This window comes from Gouania willdenowi, chromosome 14 (assembly GCF_900634775.1).
Source record: "Gouania willdenowi chromosome 14, fGouWil2.1, whole genome shotgun sequence".
NCBI lineage: Eukaryota > Metazoa > Chordata > Actinopteri > Blenniiformes > Gobiesocidae > Gouania > Gouania willdenowi.
Genome location: NC_041057.1, coordinates 21632180 through 21655451, shown reverse-complemented (window position 1 = coordinate 21655451; position 23272 = coordinate 21632180). Strand labels below are relative to the sequence as shown.

General features: G+C 41.4%; 1 protein-coding gene across 2 annotated transcripts; it reads left to right on the top strand.

Annotated features, from left to right (window-relative positions):
• Window positions 1-659: 659 nt before the first annotated feature.
• Window positions 660-21640, top strand: ammecr1 (AMMECR nuclear protein 1). Of its 2 annotated transcripts, XM_028466126.1 has the most exons (6): window positions 660-2140; window positions 7107-7217; window positions 11282-11396; window positions 14305-14395; window positions 16181-16277; window positions 17464-21640. In XM_028466126.1, the coding sequence occupies exons 1-6, from the start codon at window positions 1665-1667 to the stop codon at window positions 17576-17578; spliced, it is 1005 nt and encodes a 334-aa protein (XP_028321927.1). In that variant the 5' UTR covers window positions 660-1664; the 3' UTR covers window positions 17579-21640. The 2 variants fall into 2 exon arrangements, with proteins under 2 accessions (XP_028321927.1, XP_028321929.1); XM_028466128.1 differs by lacking the exon at window positions 7107-7217.
• Window positions 21641-23272: the final 1632 nt, after the last annotated feature.

The window sequence follows — 23272 nt, the reverse complement described above, 5'->3', positions numbered from 1 at the left end:
AGTTTCAATTTGGAATTCTGAGAAAAAAGTAAGAATTCTGAGAGAAGAAAGTCATAATTTTACTTTCAACTTTAAACTCAGAATTCTGACTTTTTTTCCCCAGAATGAAATCTTCTCTCTCAACAAAATCAGAAAAAAAAAACCAAAAAACAAAAAGCACACACACACTATTCACCATAAATAAGCAAGTGGCTTGTATGCGTTCATCTGTTTTCATTGATGATGATTTCTCATCATTTTGGTATAAATAACCTTGTAATTCAGTCTTTAGCTACAATTGTTTTTTGTTTTTTTTTAAAAAAGTACCTCATTGTTTTGTGTCTTGATTAAAGTAACATCTACTTCCTTTTGGGGTTAATAATATAGACCATCTGTGTTTAGTAATATATTTATTATCCTTTTAAATTCACCACAACAATTTTGCTTAGTAGAGAGTAACATTAACTAAAGTCTCACGCACGCACACGCACACACGCACACGCACACACACACACACACACACACACACACACACGCACACGCACACGCACACGCACACGCACACGCACACACACACACACACATAGAGAGAGAGTTTATAGCGACACTATTTCCCCTTTTTGCAAACGTGACATCCTAAAGCTACGCCATTAGTGTAGCGACTTGACGCAAACGCATTCTCTGAATCGTGTTTCCTACGTGCCTACGACACGGATGCCCGTCGGTGCGTCCGTGTCCACAGCCTGAGTGCAGCGGGCTGTCAGCCGAACACTGAACTGTGGCAGCTGACACACGGACCGTGGGTAGCTACTAGCTAGACCCGGTGGTTTACTCCGGGTCTAGAACCATCCTCTGTGAACGGACCAGCCCGAACACACGCTCAGTGAAAACTTTCAGCTCTCCATCTGACGCCTGGGCGGTTCGGACCGTTTCCTTTGTCAGTCGGTTCTGGAGCAGACTGCGTACAGGTGTAAAGTGTGCAGTGCTAACGCTACTGTATGTGATGACTTGTTCGGCGCTGACGCGTCTCACGGTGCCATGCCAGCACTGCATTGTCAGATGCCATTTTACTGTGCGTTACTATCCCAGCGTGTGGAATTCCAACATACTGGGCCTGCTGTGTCATTAGAAGTTCGCCAACAAGCTGGTGCAATGAGAGACTGCGCTGTCTGCCACACTGTGCGCAGTTTGTGCTGAAGCCTGTGAGTCCTGCGTGCTCCGGGGCTTCCACTCGGTCGGTAGGTGGGTAGGTAGGTAGGTAGGTGTGCTGCTGCTGCTGCTGTGGGGTTTCACATCTGGACCGACACACGGTCATCTGTGGCCTGTCAGGACTCGGTTCTTCCTGAACTTGTATGTTTTAGGGGAGCTGAGCTGAGCTGGATCGTGTCGTGTTGGACAGTGGGTGTGATTAATAGGCCGGGACCTGGCAGTGTGGAGGATCCATTGTAGCCTGTGTAGCTGGACTGTGTGACAAGTCGAGGTAACACCGCTATACTAAACATGCATTTTCAGTAGCAAAGTCACGCATGTAAAGTCGAGTTCACAGTCTTCTCGCAAAATCTGTTTCCGTCGTGTGACATAGTGACATTAAAGAGTGAAAGTGGAGTATTGTCCGTCGTACGTCTCAGCGCAGTGGGATTTTTACGTCTGGCCGGCGTCCCCCCACCCTTCCCGCGGTGACGGTTATGGGTCGGAAGCGGTGTGTCGGTGCAGATTGTTCCAAGATGGCGGCCGGGTGCTGCGGGGTGAAGAAGCAGAAACTGTCGGGATCGCCCGGGTCGGGGGGTCCCGGCGGGGTGGGGGCGGGAAGCGGGGTGACAGGAACCGGACATTGTGGCTCGGAGTTGGGGATTGGCTCCTCCGCCACGGTTGTGGCGGCAGCAAATGTGAGTAGAGCCAACGGCCTGGGGGGAGCCGGCGGCAGCGTTAGCGGTGGTTGTAGTGCTGGTGGAAGCAGCGGCTCGAACACTCTGTCTCCAGCCCCGGCCGGTTACACCTCATCCGGCCTCTCCCCGAATCTCAGCCCGGGACCTGGCTCGGGAAGCGGAGGCAGGAAAATGGTCGTCTCAGCGGAGATGTGCTGCTTCTGTTTTGATGTGCTTTATTGCCATCTGTACGGATACCAACCTCCAAGAACACCCAGGTTTACAAACGATCCCTAGTAAGTATTTCTCTCATCCATTGTTGTTAGACTGCATATCTGAGCCACCGTTTGTACTCCTGTGTAAACGCGAATAACACAATTAGTTCTTGGTTAGTTTTGGTACAGGGTTCAAGGACATGAACACAAACTACCAGGTGCAAATTACACACACTAATTTGTGAATATATTCATTAAAAACGGACGATACTGGCTTTAAATGACCAAGTTGTACTCGGTGTTGTGGTTGACTTGGTGAACAGTTTAACTTGTGACCGACTTCCGATCCCAAAGCTGATTACAGCAGATACAGTAAAATGTAGGTTGCTTGGTTGTCCACAGACCTGTTTTCAAGTTTTGATTTAAGTCTAGAAAATGGTTTAGAATAATGTGTTTGTAATTATTGGAGTGGTCCGTTAACGATTAGCATGGCCCTGAAATAAACCTTTAGACTTTGAATATCTGTATCGAGCTGAGTGAGGTAACACAAGAAACAAAACCCAATCCAAAATCCACCATTGCGTGAATTTAAGCCAACTATGTTGTATTTATTTCCAAAGGCGACTATAAAAGGGCTTAGCTGCTACCGGCAAACAGCCGGCGGTCGTTCACCAGTTAAAAGCCTCACCATTTTATCCTTCACACTGGGCCTTGTGGAGCCTTTTGCTTGGCCCACCGCTAAAAGCAAGCCGATTCCCAACGTGACAGATACATTATATCGCTTCAGTTTAATGAATGAATGATGACCGGTGTCACTTTAATTTCATCTGTTGATGATTTCCCGAGTGTTTATTTAATAATGAATATTACATTGGTCCATTCTAAATAGCACTGATAGCTAATGCTAGTTCAGGCTGTTCGATACTAGCTAATATCAGCTAGCAGTGAAATAGGAGAACATCGTGTAGTTTTACGGTTTATCTGTACTTTATCCCTCCAAGGCTGGCTGAAATTACGAGTATTCTTTAGAAAACATGTGAACCTCACAGTCGGCCTTTTAACTTCCATAATTCTGCTCAACAAACAGGTAATCTGACCAGGTTAGCATTGTTAGCTCATAGCTACTGAGCAAAGTAGTTGGAGAGAATCAGCAATAATTAGTATTAAATGTACTGATGCTGTCTCTATTAATGGTAATATAAACATTTACTATAGGGATGGTTATATACACTTTGTTTTATGAAGTCTGGATTAGTGAATTGTCGATTTAGGAGAAGATATAAATCTTAGCATCAGCCAACAAAGGAAGGTGCTTGCTACAGCCATTAGCTGTAAAAATAAGCAAAAAAAAGTAGAATAAAACCCCACCAGGGACTCCCATTCTTAGCTGGAAACAAGCTTTTATTTATTTTTAAGGTGTTTTAGAATTAATAGTTGGCACCATGTGTGATGGTTAGAGCATATTAAGTGTTTAATGTATGGACATACTATAGATACATAGTGTCCCTGGCCTCCTACATACAGACAGACAGAGATCCTTGTAACATGATACAGTGCTATTTAGCTGTCTGAAAGGACACGTGACACGCCAGTATTGACCACAAGTTGTTAAAGAAACATTTAGACTTTTATTTTAACGAGTCAACGACTTTGGGTTTACTCAGTCATGCCTTTGTCTGCATCACATGACCTACACTGACAGCCTTGGACAAAGTGCATGTCTGCCAAACACGCACACACTGTACTAAATGGTGTACATTCATGGCAAGCAATGGTTAAAACGTGCACATGTGGTGTAATGTAATACATATTGTTTTAACAATGTGGGCATGGTAAACCCATTATACAAGCAAGCAAAAATAAACCTCTGGATAATAAGTTTGCCATTTCTGTGAAGTTCAATGCGGCTGTGCTGTTCTGCATACATGTAATTTAATGCTTTGTCATGCACTGTAATCTGTTGGATGTATTATTAAGTGGTTAATGACAAAATGTGGTATAATTTTCCATCTTATACTGTGTATACCTGCCTTTCCAGTTCAGGTTGATACAATAGTTTTCTAGAGAGGCTCAGTTAAACTTCTGATCCTCCGTCCTATGCTGTAAATGTACCACTGAGTTAACTCGGTATCCTTCATTTTATAGGAATGGTAGGAATTCCCTGTAGAGGCATTTCTGCATTCACAGCAAGAGTCTTTCGTGAAACACTGCTTTGACATTAGACCTTTTGAATGAAAATCTAGCACTTAGTGGTCTTGAATTATTCAGCCCTGTCTTCTAAATCTATCACACCATCACTTTAACTTCACTCTTTCTCAATGTTTCCCCCCCAGGAAATTTCACACAAATTGCTTTATGCATCAAGATGCAAGAACTAATCCAAACTCGCAATTGTGTAGCAATAGCTGAACCATGAGTTGATTAATTTGTCCCAGACTGAAGAAATCTATCTTACTGCAGCCGCACCATTTATTCCTTATACCAGATCAGATATGAGCTTTTAGAAACCCATTTTGAAATGTTTTACCTGTTTAAATTAATATTATTATTTCCTTTGTGGAATACATAACTTTTTAATACCAGTCTTTGAAAGTATCTTGTACACCTTCTTGACTCCATGGTTGCCTTCAAATCTAGCTGTGAGTGTACAAAGTGTAACCCCTAAATAAACGATAAACGTGTGCCTCACTGAGCTTGGTTTTATGAAAGGGACACGACTATCGGTGCGATTAAAACATGTTGTCCCTGAGTCATGCTGTGAAAGCCTGATTGCAGCATCCACGCTGAGCACTGGCTCCTCTAAACATTTACTACCGCTGTATCATATGCTAATTAGGCAAAGTGAAAGATCAAACTTGAATAGAAATCAAGAGTTTTGACTTAAGAGTAAATAATGCAGGGAGTTTGTTTTCTTCCACCGCTGAATGATTTTGGTGAGCGATGATGAAATATTTAAATGTCTTATCTGTCCTTGGGGACACAAAACCCATCCAAGCTCAACTCTCGATCAAGGATTTATAAATGGGGAGGAAAATATGGTTTTAGAGATTACTTGTGTCAAAATCTGGCCCTTTAGAATATCTATTTTAGTCTGCAGGTGTAAATAAAAATGTCATAGAAAACACAAATCATTGTGTAAATGACCAACTAATTCACTTGTAGATATCTCCGCCCCTCTAAATACATCAATTCCATGAAACTACACAACATTTAGCTGTGGCTCACACCGTTTGCCGATGGTAATATCACTCTATACTCTAAATAATTATTTCACATCATTTCACCAAATGAAATAGAAATTGGTCACAAAATCTATCGGGAATTTATAGTTAAGCTAATGCAGGGACAGTTATCTATTACATATTGCTTTGATATTGTTGGTGCCTTCTAAGGATCGACCAAAGATCGGCCGAAATACGGCATTTTTTATGATAATTGGTATCGGCTGTTTTTTCCCCACAAAAGTGTCTATTTATATGGTTGCCGTAGGGACAACCCCTGGTGCTATTGGTACGGTTACTGAATTACAAGTACGTAGCATCTTAGGGTTAGGATTAGGTTAGGTTATAACCCAATATCGCAACAATTTTTAGGGTTAGGGTAATGCTGCATTCACACCGAATGCGTCTTCAATGGCAATGGATGCATCTGCCGCACGAAACGTACCGCAGAATCAAAAAATGTCCCCAGCGAAGCCCGGCCCACCAGTGACACATCCAACTCAATGAGTTTTACTGCCTGCTGAAGCGAGGAGCTGGGCTCTTTTTTTTCTCCTCTCATAAACATAAACCACCAGTGAAAAAAGCCGGTGTGATTAGCGGCTAATGCTATCCTAGCTCAGTGCCGACTGTCAAAGATGAAAACTGCAGAGAGAACTTTTACCTGCTACTACCACCTCCTCGCTGATTCTCCTCCACACCTCATCCTTCCTAGTCCAGCCCCAGTTATAAAGGCTGTGTCATCCAGCTCCAGGTGGTCACACTCAGCTTCTACTACATGGTTGAATGGGTGAACAGACCGGTGTCTGTGTTGACGGCCTGACGTCATTGTCAACAAAGACTCTGATTGGCTTTCGTCACGCGAAACACTCGCAGGAGTTCAATATTTTCAACTTTTGCGAATGTGCGGATATGTGTAAAATCGGGAGCGTGCTCACATGGCCAACGCACTTGTGCGAATCAGACCCCACCGTTGCACAGGAACGATTTTGCACCTGGGACGCATCTATCCATTGACATTGTATGTAATCTGGACGTACAGACATTTCGCGATGCATCCGGTGTGGACGCAGCATAAGGTTTAGTCTTAGTCACATGACCTAAACTGACCAATGACTGACCTATTACGTGAACTAAACTGGCCAAATAGGGGTGCTACGTATGGATAGAATGTCGGTATATTGATACGGCAACCATACGGATAGCCACTGCCATTTCCCACCAATAGTTAATAAATAAGTTCATTTTAAAATGCACAACAGTGTACCAAATCAAACTGTATACTGTATTCAGTTTAAATCCAGGTGTGTTACTCTAAAATTTTGACACCAAAATTAAAATTTTTACTGCAAATAAATAGCGGTTTTCTTGATTACTAATAATCTATGCTGGCCCTAAAAAAAAAAAAAAAAAAAACAATTTTGGCTGACCCTTCGTGCCTTCCATACTTTATCATTGATACATGCAAGTGCAAACTCGGGCAGAATAATGTTGAAATTGTTCTGGTTCAAGATTTTTATTGTCATTTTCTTTTGACATAAAAAACGAAATTTGTCCAACACCATCCAACCCTTATTCACCTAAATCTGCCTCCCACTAAGACCAAACTGGTCCGTATCGGCCCTGATCTGAGGCAGGATGAGGACATTTAAAGGCTCGAAACTAGCTGTTAGATATGCAGGCTCAGATTCTAACCAACATGAATGAAACATACCAATGAGAATAGATGCCACTTAATAGAAACAAAGCTATTCCTTTAGTCTTCTACTAAAGTGTAGTGTCCATCTGCTGTGCATGTTGGTAATTAATGTCCTCCTGTTCTCTTTCAGTCCGCTCTTTGTCACATGGAAAATAGGCCGAGACAAGCGGCTGAGGGGTTGTATAGGTACATTTTCTGCAATGAATCTGCACTCAGGACTCAGGGAGTACACCCTTACCAGGTAAGCAGCAGCAACACAAGTGCTGCCATGAGCAATGTCACTAGGGGAGAGCACTAACGCTTAGGACAGCAAAGTCAGCAACACTTGTCACAAACACTAACCCACTGCTCACACAGTATATGTTTTAAGCTCTGTCATTTTTTTTCTTCTTCTGTACGTTAGATCCTCTGTCAAGTAGGGCTGAACAATTTTAGAAAATATTGTAATGGCAATTTCTTCAATATTGCAATTTAGTATGCGAATATTTTTTCAAGGGCGTCTTGTCGTGTATTTTTCAATGAACACAAGCAATAAATTGATCTGTTTTATAATAAGCAGTTTCAGATTCATTTAAACTTTAAATAAATATAAAATATACATTTTAAAGCACAGATTACAACAATAAAGCAAACAAATCTGTGGCTTTACCTCTTCAACATATCTAACTAACTTCACATTTCATGAAACATGTAAACATGTGGACTGCACTTCTTAAACACACTCTGAACTCAACAGGACAGTCTATAAATAAATAAAATAAACATATATATAAAAAATAAAGCTTACTAATATCCAGTCAGTAACATCAGGAGAACTAATATCTGCTTTAACCAATTGGATGTTTTTTAGGTTAATCAAAATCCCAACAAACTTAAAAAATAAATTATTACTAACTTTGCGATTAGAAAATGGCATTTTGTTATTTATTATTTGTTTCGACGCAATTGTCTGTTGTGATCACAATATGAATGAATAGTTTCCATCATTTGAAAGTGGAGTTTCCATCCAAACCTGACACTCGCATACACAACAATCTTTTTGTTCACAAATGCGACTTGGAAACACAATCAAAGACTCGATCCAGTTCTACTGCTCTCTTTGTGTGACGCCAATTTTTTGATTCAAATTGTGAGGTGCAGCCTCACAAATACCTATAAAATGCTTTTTCTCCTCCTTCAGAGACAGGTTTTGGCTGCATATATACTCGTGCAAGTATACGCGTATCACTGTTTTTTTAAACTAAAGATTTAATGTATTATTATTTAAACATTTTGCAGTATTTAATTATTATAATTGCTGTCAGAGACATTGTTCTATTTATTTACTGAAAGAAAAGAAAGAGGGCTAATATATGTAGTATTCTGTGTCCACTATTCTATTTCCAACCAAAAAAAGACAGAAATGGACTCTTGTTTGGAAAACAAGCAGAAAAGTGATTTTTTTTTTTTCTTTTACGATTGGCCAAAATAAGTGGATCACGTCCAAAAAAACAAGTTAAACAGTTCTTTAACAAAACTAAACTCCCAATTTGTGTAATCTCATGTTTGAATAAGCTTCATTTCGAGGAGGATTTAGCATTCATTGGCTAACTTGGTACAGATTGTCCATAACAAACACCATGTTCAAGCATAAGGGTGTCCATATGTGCACTTGGCACCAGGACACCCTAGGCCGCAGTTCGATGATCGACTTCGTAGTCGTGTCATCGGACTTGCGGTCGCATGTCTTGGACACTCGGGTAAAGAGTGGGGCGGAGCTGTCAACTGATCACCACCTGGTGGTGAGTTGGCTCCGATGGCGGGGGAGGATGCCGGTTAGACCTGGCAGACCCAAACGTATAGTGAGGGTCTGCTGGGAACGCCTGGCAGAGTCTCCCGTCAGAAGGAGCTTCAACTCCCACCTCCGGGAAAACTTCAATCATGTCTCGGAGGAGGCGGGGGACATTGAGTCCGAGTGGGCCATGTTCCTTGCCTCTGTTGCTGAGGCGGCTGATCGGTGCTGTGGCCGCAAGGTAGTCGGTGCCTGTCGTGGCGGCAATACCCGAACCCGTTGGTGGACATGAAAGGAGTTTGGTGAGGCCATGGAGAACGACTTCCGGATGGCTTCGAAGAGATTCTGGACCACTATCCGGCGTCTCAGGAGGGGGAAGCAGTGCACCGTCAACACTATGTATGGTGCGGATGGTGCGCTGCTGACCTCGACTCGAGACGTTGTGGATCGGTGGGGGGAATACTTCGAAGACCTCCTCAATCCCACCGACACGCCTTCCAATCAGGAAGCAGGGCCCAGGGACCCGAGAGTGGGCTCTCCTATCTCTGGGGCTGAGGTTGCCGAGGTGGTTAAAAAGCTCCTCGGTGGCAGGGCTCGGGGGGTGGATGAGATCCGCCCGGAGTTCCTCGAGGCCTTGGATGTTGTGGGGCTGTCATGGCTGACACGACTCTGCAACATCGCGTGGACATCGGGGGCAGTGCCTCTGGATTGGCAGACTGGGATGGTGGTCCCCCTTTTTAAGAAGGGGGACCGGAGGGTGTGTTCCAATTATAGAGGGATCACACTCCTCAGCCTCCCCGGTAAGGTCTATTCAGGGATACTGGAGAGGAGGGTCCGCCGGATAGTTGAACCTCGGATTCAGGAGGAGCAATGTGGTTTTCGTCCTGGCCGTGGAACTGTGGACCAGCTCTACACCCTCAGCAGGGTCCTTGAGGGGTCATGGAAATTTGCCCAACCAGTCCACATGTGTTTTGTGGACCTGGAAAAGGCATTTGACCGTGTCCCTCGGGGATTCCTGTGGGGGGTCCTCCGGGAGTATGGGGTATTGAACCTCCTGATAGGAGCTGTTCGTTCCCTGTATGACCGGAGTCAGAGTCTGGTCCGCATTGCCGGCAGTAAGTCGAAATCGTTTCCGGTGAGGGTTGGACTCCGCCAGGGCTGCCCTTTGTCACCGATTCTGTTCATAACTTTTATGGACAGAATTTCTAGGCGCAGTCAGGGCGTTGAGGGGGTCCGGTTCGGGGGCCTCAGTATTGCATCACTGCTTTTTGCAGATGATGTGGTCCTGTTGGCTCCAACATATCGTGACCTTCAACTCTCACTGGATCGGTTCGCAGCCGAGTGTGAAGCGGCCGGAATGAGAATCAACACCTCCAAATCCGAGTCCATGGTTCTCGACCGGAAAAAGGTGGAGTGCCTTCTCCGGGTTCGAGATGAGGTTCTGCCCCAGGTGGAGGAGTTCAAGTACCTCGGGGTCTTGTTCACGAGTGAGGGAAGGATGGAGCGAGAGATCGACAGGCGGATTGGTGCGGCGTCTGCAGTGATGCGGAGTCTGCACCAGTCCGTCATTGTAAAAAGGGAGCTGAGCCAAAAAGCGAAGCTCTCGATTTACAGGTCGGTCTACGTTCCAACCCTCACCTATGGTCATGAACTTTGGGTCATGACCGAAAGAACAAGATCACGGGTACAAGCGGCCGAAATGAGTTTCCTCCGTAGGGTGGCTGGGCTCTCCCTTAGAGATAGGGTGAGAAGCTCAGTCAGTCGGGAGGGGCTCAAAGTAGAGTCGCTGCTCCTCCGCATCGAGAAGAGCCAGATGAGGTGGCTCGGGCACCTAATTAGGATGCCCCCTGAACGCCTCCCTAGTGAGGCGTTCAGGGGGCATCCTCCCTGAATGCCCCACTAGGGCATCCTCCCTAGTGAGGCGTTCAGGGCACGTCCCTCCGGAAGGAGGCCCCGGGGAAGACCCAGGACACGCTGGAGAGACTATGTCTCTCGGCTGGCCTGGGAACGTCTCGGGGTCCCCCCGGAAGAGCTGGAGGAAGTGGCCGGGGAGAGGGAAGTCTGGGCCTCCCTACTGAGGATGCTGCCCCCGCGACCCGGAAACGGCTAAGCGGGAGAAGATGGATGGATGGATGGATGGCTAACTTGGCTAATCATTGTTCCTCCATGATGAAGTGCCCCCCCCACCACCCCATTAGTCAAGCACATGGCTCTATGTGAACCAGACCCTGTGGAATGTGTTAACCTGCTTCTCCTAGCCTAAGGCGTCCATAGCTGACATGTTATTGTGTGCATTTGCATTGTCAAACAGACTCTAGCTGGCGTCTTCATGTCCGTGCGATGTCGACATCAGATTACTGGCCTTGATGACCCGCTGCCACACACTGCATTAACTGAAAGTCTCTTTTCTTGCATGTTCTCACACAAATGACTATAAAAGTCAGGCTGTCAGAATTCACATCATGTAGTGGATCCCAAGTCTTTTTTTTGTCTTTTTGCATTATGACCATTTTTTGTTCTTTGTGTGTATGCAGTGCCCTTAAAGACAGCCGCTTCCCCCCTATGACAAGGGATGAGCTGCCTCGCCTCTTCTGCTCAGTGTCTCTTCTTACCAACTTTGAGGATGTCGGTGATTACCTTGACTGGGAGGTAAGAGGCTTGGAGTCTTGTTTTTTTTTGTCCCCAGTGCTCCTTAAAAGAATAGCTTTTATAATGCAGTGCAGCAGCCAGACTCATTAAGGAATCCCACATAGTTTGCTTTCATTGCACACCAGTGCATCCACATCCCTGTCAGGTTTCCTCCTGTTTCTATCACCTGACATTCTTTGAATAACAGATACTTTGGGTATTTGAGTGAGTTAAGTTAAGAATCCTGATCCATTTAATTTTTTAATTAGATTGCATGATATATAATTCACAGGAAAATTCTGGCTTTGATGTATAAATTTGCCTGACTAGCCTTGGATTCAGTGCTTCTATTAATCCAGCAAAAGTCGTCTGAATGTTTATATTAAAGGGAATAAGATTAAGCATTGATGAAATAGGCACATTTAATTGCTTTCATTTCCTTGATAAAAAGGTTGAAGTTAGTTACCAGGCGTCCTGCAGAGCTGCACAATGACTTCATCACATTCTGCTGTGTAGCAGCAGGAAAGCATGGACTGAGTTTAGGCACATTAGCTGTGCCTAAAGAGGGCCCTGGTATGCAACTGGCGGACCAGGGCTCTCAATCTAATTTTGTGTGGTCCCCAAAGTAAATGCATTAAAACAATTCACACAAAATGACAGAAAAATACACAAAAAGGCTAAACATTTGGACTCCAATAACACAAAAAACTACAATAAAAATATATAAGATTACTCCAATAACACACAAAATGCCAACAAAAACATACAAAACTACAATTAAAATGCACAAAATGATTAAAAAATACACAAAATGATAGAAAAATACACAAAAAGACAACGAAATGACACAAAATCCCAACAAAATACACACAAAATTGCTAAAAAAAACATATATTCCAGAAAAATACACTGTCAACAAAATGGCATAAAATTGCTCCAAAAACCAAAAATATCAACAAAATGACACCAAAACTACAATTAAAAATACACAAAAGGGCAACAAGATGTCTCCAAACGATACAAAAACACACTCCAAGATCAAGAATATGGAAAAATCAATGGAGGAAAATATAGAACGACCACAAAACTCCTAAAATCCTTTGTTCTTTCCTGTATTAATGCTCAGTTTAGTCATTATTCTAAAAGTTGACATAAATGTTGATAATGTGGCCCTCAGAGCAGACAATCACATTTTTGCCACCCTTGTTGTGATTATTTACCCATCCCTGCTATGTACGCTAGTTAAGTATCCTGATGCAAATGTACGTGTTTGGTTCAGTGTTTCCTTAGAGGGATTGAATCAAAGACGTGTAACAATAACTACAGTGGGGCAAAAAAGTATTTCAGCCACCAATTGTGCAAGTTCTCCCACTTAAAATGATGACAGAGGTCTGTAATTTTCATCATAGGTACACTTCAACTGTGAGACAGAATGTGAAAAAAAAATCCAGGAATTCACATTGTAGGAATTTTAAAGAATTTATTTGTAAATTATGGTGGAAAATAAGTATTTGGTCACTTCAAACAAGAAAGATCTCTGGCTCTCACAGACCTGTAACTTCTTCTTTAAGAAGCTCTTCTGTCCTCCACTCGTTACCTGTATTAATGGCACCTGTTTGAACTCGTTATCTGTATAAAAGACACCTGTCCACAACCTCAAACAGTCACACTCCAAACTCCACTATGGCCAAGACCAAAGAGCTGTCGAAGGACACCAGGAAAAGAATTGTAGACCTGCACCAGACTGGGAAGAGTGAATCTACAATAGGCAAGCAGCTTGGTGTGAAAAAAATCAACTGTGGGAGCAATTATCAGAAAATGGAAGACATACAAGACCACTGATAATCTCCCTCGATCTGGGGCTCCACGCAAGATCTCATCCCGTGGGGTCAAAATGATCATGAGAATGGTGAGCAAAAATCCCAGAACCACACGGGGGGACCTGGTGAATGACCTGCAGAGTGCTGGTAACAAAGGTTACCATCAGTAACACACTACGCCGACAGGGAATCAAATCCTGCAGTGCCAGACGTGTCCCCCTGCTTAAGCCAGTGCATGTCCAGGCCCGTCTGAAGTTTGCCAGAGAGCACATGGATGATACAGAAGAGGATTGGGAGAATGTCATGTGGTCAGATGAAACCAAAATAGAACTTTTTGGTATAAACTCAACTCGTTGTGTTTGGAGGAAGAAGAATACTGAGTTGCATCCCAAGAACACCATACCTACTGTGAAGCATGGGGTGGAAACATCATGCTTTGGGGCTGTTTTTCTGCTAAGGGGACAGGACGACTGATCCGTGTTAAGGAAAGAATGAATGGGGCCATGTATCGTGAGATTTTGAGCCAAAACCTCCTTCCATCAGTGAAAGATTTGAAGATGAAACGTGGCTGGGTCTTCCAGCATGACAATGATCCCAAACACACCGCCCGGGCAACGAAGGAGTGGCTCCGTAAGAAGCATTTGAAAGTCCTGGAGTGGCCTAGCCAGTCTCCAGACCTCAACCCCATAGAAAATCTGTGGAGGGAGTTGAAAGTCCGTGTTGCTTGGCGACAGCCCCAAAACATCACTGCTCTCGAGAAGATCTGCATGGAGGAATGGGCCAAAATACCAGCTACTGTGTGTGCAAACCTGGTAAAGACCTATAGTAATCGTTTGACCTCTGTTATTGCCAACAAAGGTTATATTACAAAGTATTGAGTTGAATTTTTGTTATTGACCAAATACTTATTTTCCACCATAATTTAAAAAATAAATTCTTTAAAAATCCTACAATGTGAATTCCTGGATTTTTTTTTTCACATTCTGTCTCTCACAGTTGTGAGAGACAGTGTACCTATGTCATCATTTTAAGTGGGAGAACTTGCACAATTGGTGGCTGACTAAATACTTTTTTGCCCCACTGTACATTGTTGTGTGTGTTGTGCCCAGGTGGGTGTCCATGGTATTAGGATAGAGTTTTTCAATGAAAAAGGATCAAAGCGCACCGCCACCTACCTACCAGAGGTTGCAAAGGAGCAAGGTAAGATTAGCTTCCACATGTGCACTAGTTAGAAACTGGGCTGACCGTGTCCTTTTATCATCCCACACCACAAAGCAGAAGGTGGACATACTGTAGGTTTGAGCTCTGTGCGTCCGTCCGTCCGAGTTAAAGGAGACCGCTTTTCTCAGAAACTGTTTAACATAGGATAACCACATTCTTTGTGTGGCTTCAGGGTATCATTACATTGATGGAGTTTGAAACTCACATATGTCCGCAAGCAGGTGGGGCAATATCCAAGGTCAGTGCGTTTTGGCCGATAACTTCCACACCGTATGTTGCACATTCAAAAACTTTATATCTACAGATTCCCTGAACAGCACTGAATCAGCTGAGCTAGGACACACCCATTTCCGCCTCGACTTTTGTGGCGCAAAATCGCGAAAACTGCAAAACCTACTTTTTCTAACTCCTCCTTGGGATTTTGTCTAATCAGCGTGAAACTTGTCACATAGTATTCAGTTGGACCTGATATGAAGTTGAGGAAATTATTTTCTTCGGTCAAAATATGCGCAAATTATTAACAAGTAAAGTTTTCAAGTTAGCTATTGAAACGTGAACTGGTGCTTATCTCGGTCAAAATAAAAGCTAACAACACCAAATCTGAGATCCCTGGTTGGCATGTGACTGTGAGGTTATAAGCAAAATTTGAATAATGTACACCACTAGGGGGCGCTGCAAATATGGGGCATTTATATCTCTTAAATGTCACGACCGACTAAATTTTACCAAATTTGGTGGGTATGACCCTGGGGGCGCTCCGGAGGCCATATCTCGAAAATCGTAATTGTTCAAAGTGGGCGTGGCTTATTACAACATAAACAACAAACATTTATTTCATCCTTCGTGACTTCGTACTTCCATGGGCTCCGCAAAACCTGGGGGCAGAGTCGCGTGGGAAGGCTTGGCCCCCTTTCGTAACGGCTTGCAGTTCTAGTTATTATTATTATCCCTCGCCACAAAGTGGAAAGGGCGATATAGGTTTGAGCTCCGTCCGTCCGTTTAATATAGTGAGATAGTTAGTTACTGGATATTCTGATGTGGTAATATTTTCTTATGTATACATGTAAGTTCTTAGATTTAGGACATGTAGGAACAGGTTGGGAGTTATAATGACAACCAGTCTGGCAGGGGGTGTTGATGACTATGGGTATGTATTGTCTGGCATCTGGCGATACATTTCGTATCCTGATTCATAGGTCACGATACGATACGATATGTCCTGATATTAAAGTTTAAGGCAGTTATTGTGATTTTTTTTTTTTTTTTTTTTTTTTTTTTTTTTAAATAAATGACTTAATAAACAACTAATCTGTAAATGTGTACACCTTCATGAGAACATTATGTATGAAATATATTTTATTGGCATATTTTACACTCAAAACATTGGCTTTAACATGCCATGTGCCAACAACTTAGAATAAAATATAACATACAATCTGCCTGTGGCTTTTAAACCAACTTTGACTTTAGTGCAACATGACTTTAGTGTAACTTAACTGAGGTATATGCCTAGAACAACAAATAAATGAAGAAAGTTTGTACTTTCTTTTTAGATTTTATTGAAAAAACACAAGCTGGTCAACATGCCCAGGTTTCAGTGCATTTATTTGTGTAGTTACAATGTCTCCTGCAGTGGAAAAGACTTTCCTGGTTAAATAAAGGTAAAAAAAAAAAAAGATATGAATGCATTTTGAATCGATCCGAGAATCGCGCGACGTAATATTGTGATATATCACCGAATCAATTGTTTTCTTCTTGTTCCAGGCTGGGACCACATTCAAACCATAGATTCCTTACTACGAAAGGGAGGTTACAAAGCTCCCATCACAAACGACTTCAGGAAGACCATTAAGTTAACCAGGTAGGTAAAATACCATTCTGATCCATTACGGTGTCACAGCTGTTTCCTACATTACAGAAAACAACAACACATTAGTCAGACGAGTGGAGCCAAATGAGACGAGCACTGTCATGATCTTATGATTTACTGGTTTGGAACGAGTGGCTTTACCTACACCAGCTATCAGAGCTGGGATATAAAACTCAACACAATGAAATGCAACACTAGACAGAAGACTAACCAAATGTAAGCTTTACCACAATTATGCAATATATACATTGATTATTTAGACTTTGTTCTCTAAAATCTGAATCACTTCATTGTTTTGTAAGCAAGAAATGATTTTGTATGTTTTTATTGGGGCTAAGATCATATGCTTTTGTCCCAATTCCTATTTTGTAATTCTGATTCATTGGTATCCAAAAAATAAAGTTGAATCATGAGTCATAGTTTCAGAAAAACAAAAAAGCACATCACATGTTATTAAAGTTCCCCACACTCTATGTTGTTTCAACCTTTGATGGAATAGGCAGACATGGTAATAAATAAATAAATAAATAAATAAAAATCAATATTGGGGTGAAATACAGGGTTGGGGTCAATAACAGTCTTCAATAATCCATGTTTAATTTCACTACTCAAATGTCAATTATAGTGACTGTCATTTTTGCCAAATACAGTTAAAATTACAATTGTTATTTTTGCACCTGAAAGTAAATTACAATTACTTAAAATGGCTGGGCCTTTAATAAATAACCCTTATAAATCATAACCTTCCTCTTGAGTTAGAATCTCTTATGATAACGGGTCAGCTTTGACCCATGTATTAAATCAGCTGTAAAATACATTAAAAATATTATCTATCATCTAATTTGTTTCTCATCTCTTGGTTACCTTGTTAGGTTCCTAATCAATAAAAATATTGGTATTAATATTTATGGTGTGAGCGTATCAGCTTTGTTCTGTCATTATATCTCTTGATTTAAATTTAAAAAAAAAAAAAAAATGATAAAATATTCCTGAAGAGAAGTAACAGGTAGTGGGAAAAGTTGATATGAAACATATTTTAATAATTGTAATTACGTATAGAACTGTAAAATGGTTCCACAGGTTTGCATTTAATGAAATTGTAAATAACAGTTTTTATAGAATTTCTCCACAAAGCAGATCATAAATGAACGCAGCTAAACCCTCGTCTCGTCTCCAGGTACCGTAGCGAGAAGATGACAATGGGATATGCAGAGTACATCGCCCACCGCCAGCACCATCACTACCAGAACGGCATCGGGCACCCTCTACCCCCCTACAACCATTATTCCTGACAGCGAGCCGCATGACCAATCATTGGACCTCTCTGCGGACCTATTCCCAGGAGAGCCCGCCCCCTCCTGGTCTAGCTATTTCTACTACTGTACCATTTTATGATGATAGTTTCCGTTGCCATGCTGGCCGTCTTCCTAGACGTTGACATGGCAACGGGTGGCAACGAAGCATCATTTGATTACGGCAAGAAGTCCTCATTTCTCTTCCTTTTCATCTCCTGTGGTCAATCGTTTGCAGCATTTTTATATCGATAACTTTAACCCCCCCTATTTGTGAAATTGAAAATGACAAATATTAAAGTTTAATAATCTTATATCTTTAGCGCAAACCTAATCAGGTGTTTGATTCTGTGGATGGAAGGAAGTCTCTTTTGATTGATTAGTGCTAAGTGCACGTGGTTTAGGCTTTGCTACCACTAACATTTACTTAGACTTTCCTCCTTTTAAGAATAATTTTCTTTTATTTTACAATCCATACATGTAGCAAGGCAATTGCAGTTCTCAAAGGCTGTGTCATCTCTGATTCCTCTCAAAAGTAAAATAAAAAAAAGAGCTGTTGAGGTTGTTATAGCTGTGTAAACGCTTGTAGTGTAGTAGTTGGAACTATGTATTGGGACATGTATACTGTAGTTAGATTTATGCTGCCCTTTGTTGGTAGTGTTTACTGTCTGAGCTCACCGTGTGTGTGTGTGTTTCTGCCTGTGGATATAACTCGTCTGACACATGATTCAAACCTGTAGAAGGAAGGAAGGAATTGGATTTTACTGACAGTTCCCTTCAGAGATGTGTGGGAAACCCCCTGAGCCTCTGCGTACGTATTTGGTGTGTTGTTGTGGTGGAACCTGTAAATCTTGACCTTAAGACAGATTCCCTCTTACTTTTTTTTTTTTTTTTTCTTCAGTAACATTCAAAGCTAATGCAGAGGGAAGCTTTCAGCTCGAGTATAGTCAGGAAATGGTTTGGCGATTGTCTGTGGGACCAGTAGGTCAGAGGTCTTTTATTTTGAAAGGGGCATGAGTTGTGCTTTCTTTGAAATGAGCAGGGAATCAGTTGACAGGCCAAACAACCCAGAGCCATATTTCCTGTTTCAGCCCACGTTTGATAGCAGCTGCCTGCCCCATGTTCTCCCCCCACGCTGTAGAAACACTGTCTTGCCTTTTTCAGATTCTAGCTGACCATTGTCACTCGTCCACCAAATATATAATAACGTAGTTAAACTTCGGTAGTTTAAGTTTAGCGGTGCTTGTCATTGTGCTGTGTAGAAACCTAAAGGTGCGTTCCCTTCTTAATACTGGATGAGCTCAACGCAATCAGCCTACACTGAAAATTGTCAGGATTTTAAAAGCCATTTTCCATCCAAACATCCACGCACACACATGCACGCTTGGTTAACTTATTGGAATGTTCCAACTGTTGATGATCACCACGTTGGTCCCGTTAGTTTTTAGTGTTGGCTAACTGTAGTTTCTGAGAGGTTCTTGTTACAATGACCAACATCTTTTCTTGGTGACAGCCTTTACTAACGGACAGGATATTTCTGTTGTTTTAAATTTAATGCAATATGTCAAGGGCTTTTGGCACTCCATCCACAGTAACCCGCAACGATCCAGATTTCAGTTGTGTTGCCTTAACAGTGGGATTTGACAGAAAATAGAGCTGGAGATTACCGTGCTGAGTGTTCCTCTGAGTCGTGGGGCTTTTCTCAAGCGACACCACAGAAAATGGCGTGAATGTGCGTTTTTTTGTTCCGGGGCGCCAACGTTTGGCTGCATTCTCCATTCACAACACATTTCCCTAAATAGTTTCTTTAAATGGAAGTTTGACTCTGCGGTGTCGTCAGCAGCCAGCTTGGGAAAAAGCCTGTTTATAGTCTGTACGCATCCAACCCGTGACGCAGAGGAACAGTCGGCGTGTGACTCCAGGTCTGTTTTAATACAGCACAACCTGAACCTTCTGCTGCAAAACCAAATTGACCCTGCTCTTTTACATACATGTCTTTGTCTACACATGCAATTGTATTTCGTTGCATGTACGAATATGAGACCTATGGTTTTATCCATGATATGCTTGATCTTATGGCTTAGACACTCTTATTAACACTTAAGAGATTTAAAAGACAAATATGGTGCTATCAGACCTCATATTGGGGTGGTCACGGCTCGTGACTGGTCATGCGGACTCATCGATCATATCATACTTAAAAGATGCTGCATGTAAGATTTCCTCCGCGGCGCATCGCTGCGGAACACGTCATGACGGCACTTTTTATATATACCGAAGGACGACTGAGTCGATACAAACAGTAGCCCCTCAAGAAAACCTCACCAAGGCCAGTTTGGGTGGATGTTTTTGTGGGATCAATTCCCTATGGGAAAACTTTACCTTACATGTATTAAAACGAAGAAGGAAAAGTCCCGGCTGCAGCAAACCGTCACAGGGGCTACAGAATGTACTGTCACTGGCCGTTATTACAGCCCAGCAGCGATGTGTTGGGAGAAAATTCTACATGCGTTACCTTTACTATCCTTGATATATGCAGATCTGTTCAACAGGTGTTTCTTTTTGTTTTGTTTTTGGTTTGTTTGTTGGTTTTATTCCAACGAGTGAAAGCCCAACACCACGGCAGGTTTGAAAGGACAAGAAGTCACAGTTACTCTCCTTCCCCCTGATTACTCCCTGCACTGTGGCCCAACCTCATGGTCCAGTCGGTCAAAGTTTGACGCGTGTCGTTCTGTAGACGGTAGCAGTAGTTGTTGCATTTGGTTTGAAGATTGGATTGTGTTTGTTTCCCCCTCAAGAAGCATTTCTTCAGCTGAATGGTTTGACCTCCTCTGTAAGGACAAGGGTGAGAGTGTTGGACTCAGCAGCAGCAGCAGCAGCTCTGTTGTTCAGGGCGTCTTTTTCAAGAACACTGAAGGTGAACGCCTCCGATAATGGAGAGCAGAAGAGGAGGTTTAATGGGGGGAACGATGGTCTGTATAAGCAACGCTTTGATACCTCTCGAGACGCTTTGGAACGACATGCCAAGTGTTGTGTAGCAGATAGTTTTGGTTCCATACCAGGGTTTAGAGTTCAGCCTCAGCATTCCTCGTGCGATTTCCCTCTCGTGTTGCGTGGAATGCTCGAGCTCGTGTTACCTTCGTATGTCGGACTGAACCAAAGACGCCAACGGCCATGCCCAAATGCTGCTCTTCAGGCCTGGCTTCCTGTCCTTCCAAAACACACCCCTGCAACTGACGAGATGTTTTGTGTTTCTTTTTTGTGCGATTTTTCTCAAATGTCTCGACTTAAAGCAACCGGGTTTGTCAATGAATTTTCATTGAGTCTATCACTGAAGCCGCACACGGCATCAAGGGTGGTTAAAAAGGTTGCCATTTTATTTTGTTACTTGTTCATTGTTATTATTGCTATAATTTTCAAAAATGAAAATCCCATGGTGTGCCTCCTAGCTTTATGGGTTTATAAAGTTCTTTTCCTAAAGACCAGCAGTTATACTTTGTATAAAAGATGGATTTTTCCTTATTTTTATGCCATTAAAGAAAAAAATAAATCCTGTTTTCTTTACTCTGGACCCAGTAGCTGCACTGGTATACAATCGCACTGATGGAAGAGTTTAAAAAAAGACAAAAAACAGTGAATCAATAATAGTTATTAGTAACACATAAAGAAAAAATTACAATGAACTTCAGTTTTATTATTAAAAAAAACAAACAAAAAAAACATTTAAAATAAAAATACTCTAGAAAATGACTTTTTGTACGATCAACTGGAATTCTTTCAAAAGAATATTTTGGATTTAGGTTCAAAATGAAGTGGTTTTCTATGTTCACATTTTTGAAGACACAAACTTCGAAAATGTGTTGCTGTACAAAAGAAAACCTTTTTTTTTTCTGTTGCAGTGGCCTGATGGGCTGTGAGGGTTGCCTGATGTAACTCCTCATACCAATTTTAATTTATATTTCCAATTTTGGATTTTATCTGCTTTAGAAACTTGGAAAAAAAAAAAAAAAACATTGCTGGAACAATATGTACTGGGAATTTCAAACCCACTCTCCCCGTAGTGCTAGACCCTCTGCCCCATCCTTCTTTGCTATTGAATTGATGTTGGTGTAACGAAACTTGAAATGGGCATTTATCATATAAGTATGACTCCAAAAAGAAGAAAATGTACACAAAAAAAAGCAAAAGATTAAAGGGTGTGGGGAGGGTTGAAAGAATCTATTTAGAAGGGTTATCCAAGTATGTAAGCAATGGCTGTGAAGATAACGTAGTTTTAAACATTGTTATTACCTTTTAAAATCTTTTATTCAATAAAAAAAAAATACAGTTGAAAAGAAACATTTGTGATGGTTTTTCTGTTGCTGTGTTGAATTTAATTTCTTCATCTTTTTCAGACAATTTTGCTGTTTTTTTTTTTTTCAAACTTAAAAGTTGATCATTTGAAGGCCCTCCGTGATCATCAGCTGCATCTGTGACAGAGCTAAAGCTAGGTTCATGTATTTTATGAAGAAATGCAATAATACAAGAAACAATATTACAAAAAAATAAATAAATTAAAGAAAATGATTTAATGCAGATGGCTTCCCTCCAGAAAAAAAAAGCAGAACATTTAAATATGTTCCAGCATAAACAGTGTTTAAAAGGGAGTGGGTGGAAGTATGAACCTTCTAGTCTCACCCCATTTCCTATATTACAGTAACACACAATCTAATTTTCAGCATCCTGTTTTCCAACCCTTGCTGCAGTTAATATGATTATGATTAAATGGTACGCAATACAAAGGTCAGAAATCAATCTACGATAATCTGACATAAGGAAAAAAAAGAAGTGAAAAAATACAATTTTTATTTTATATCTCTGAAAGACAAATTGAAAAAGTGTCCTATGAACAGTGACACTATTTTAGTGCAACATTTGTGTAAATAAGTGTCAACATACCAATGTAAACAAATAAGTAACTCTCATAGTGCTTTATGTAAACAAAAAATAGGGTCTTTCTTACCAGTGACACCATTATAGTGCAACATTCCAGTAAACAATATATTGGTTCCTTCAACAAACAGTGACAACATTTCTGTGAAGACGTACCTGCACATTTTAGTGAAAAAAGCAGAAAAGGTTTTGAAAATAATAAAATAAATCTTAAATATTTTTTTAAACCGATACTTAACGTGAGCATATCGATGATTGATTGTGTGAAAAAAATATTGCGATATATCACCGTATCGAGATATTGTCAGACTCCTACTTTCAAAATTGTCATACAGCACAAGATATATTCTTTTAAAATGCTTGATATTTGTACACGCTTTAATTTTCAATGACAAACTTCCAGAATCTAATTCCACATACGGAAACACAAAAGCTTTCCTTGTCTGCACACTCACAGACCTAAAATACATTTTATTTCTTAGTTTGTTTTCTGGTAATAATTTATTCTTGGCCTTAAATACAACTTGAATAGTTTGAAAAACAATGTTTAAATCTTTAAAACTTTGACTTGAGGAACAATGGGTCGGTATAATCCAAATATCTAACGTTATGTAAATAGTTTATTGCACCTTTTATAAGTTTAGCTATTGATTGTAAATTTGTTTGATCTAAAACCAGTCTCGCTCTCCTGAGACTGCAACACTTTTAAAAAAACTTTTTTTTTTTCTGCATACTTAACATTTCCGATTAATTTGATTGTCC

Excerpts from the sequence above, each read along its gene's own strand:
- ammecr1 (XM_028466126.1), top strand. The coding sequence starts at position 1,665 with ATGGGTCGGAAGCGGTGTGTCGGTGCAGATTGTTCCAAGATGGCGGCC. Across the intron at positions 7,218-11,281 it reads AGGGAGTACACCCTTACCAG|TGCCCTTAAAGACAGCCGCT; the intron begins GTAAGCAGCAGC and ends GTGTGTATGCAG. Across the intron at positions 14,396-16,180 it reads AGAGGTTGCAAAGGAGCAAG|GCTGGGACCACATTCAAACC; the intron begins GTAAGATTAGCT and ends TTCTTGTTCCAG.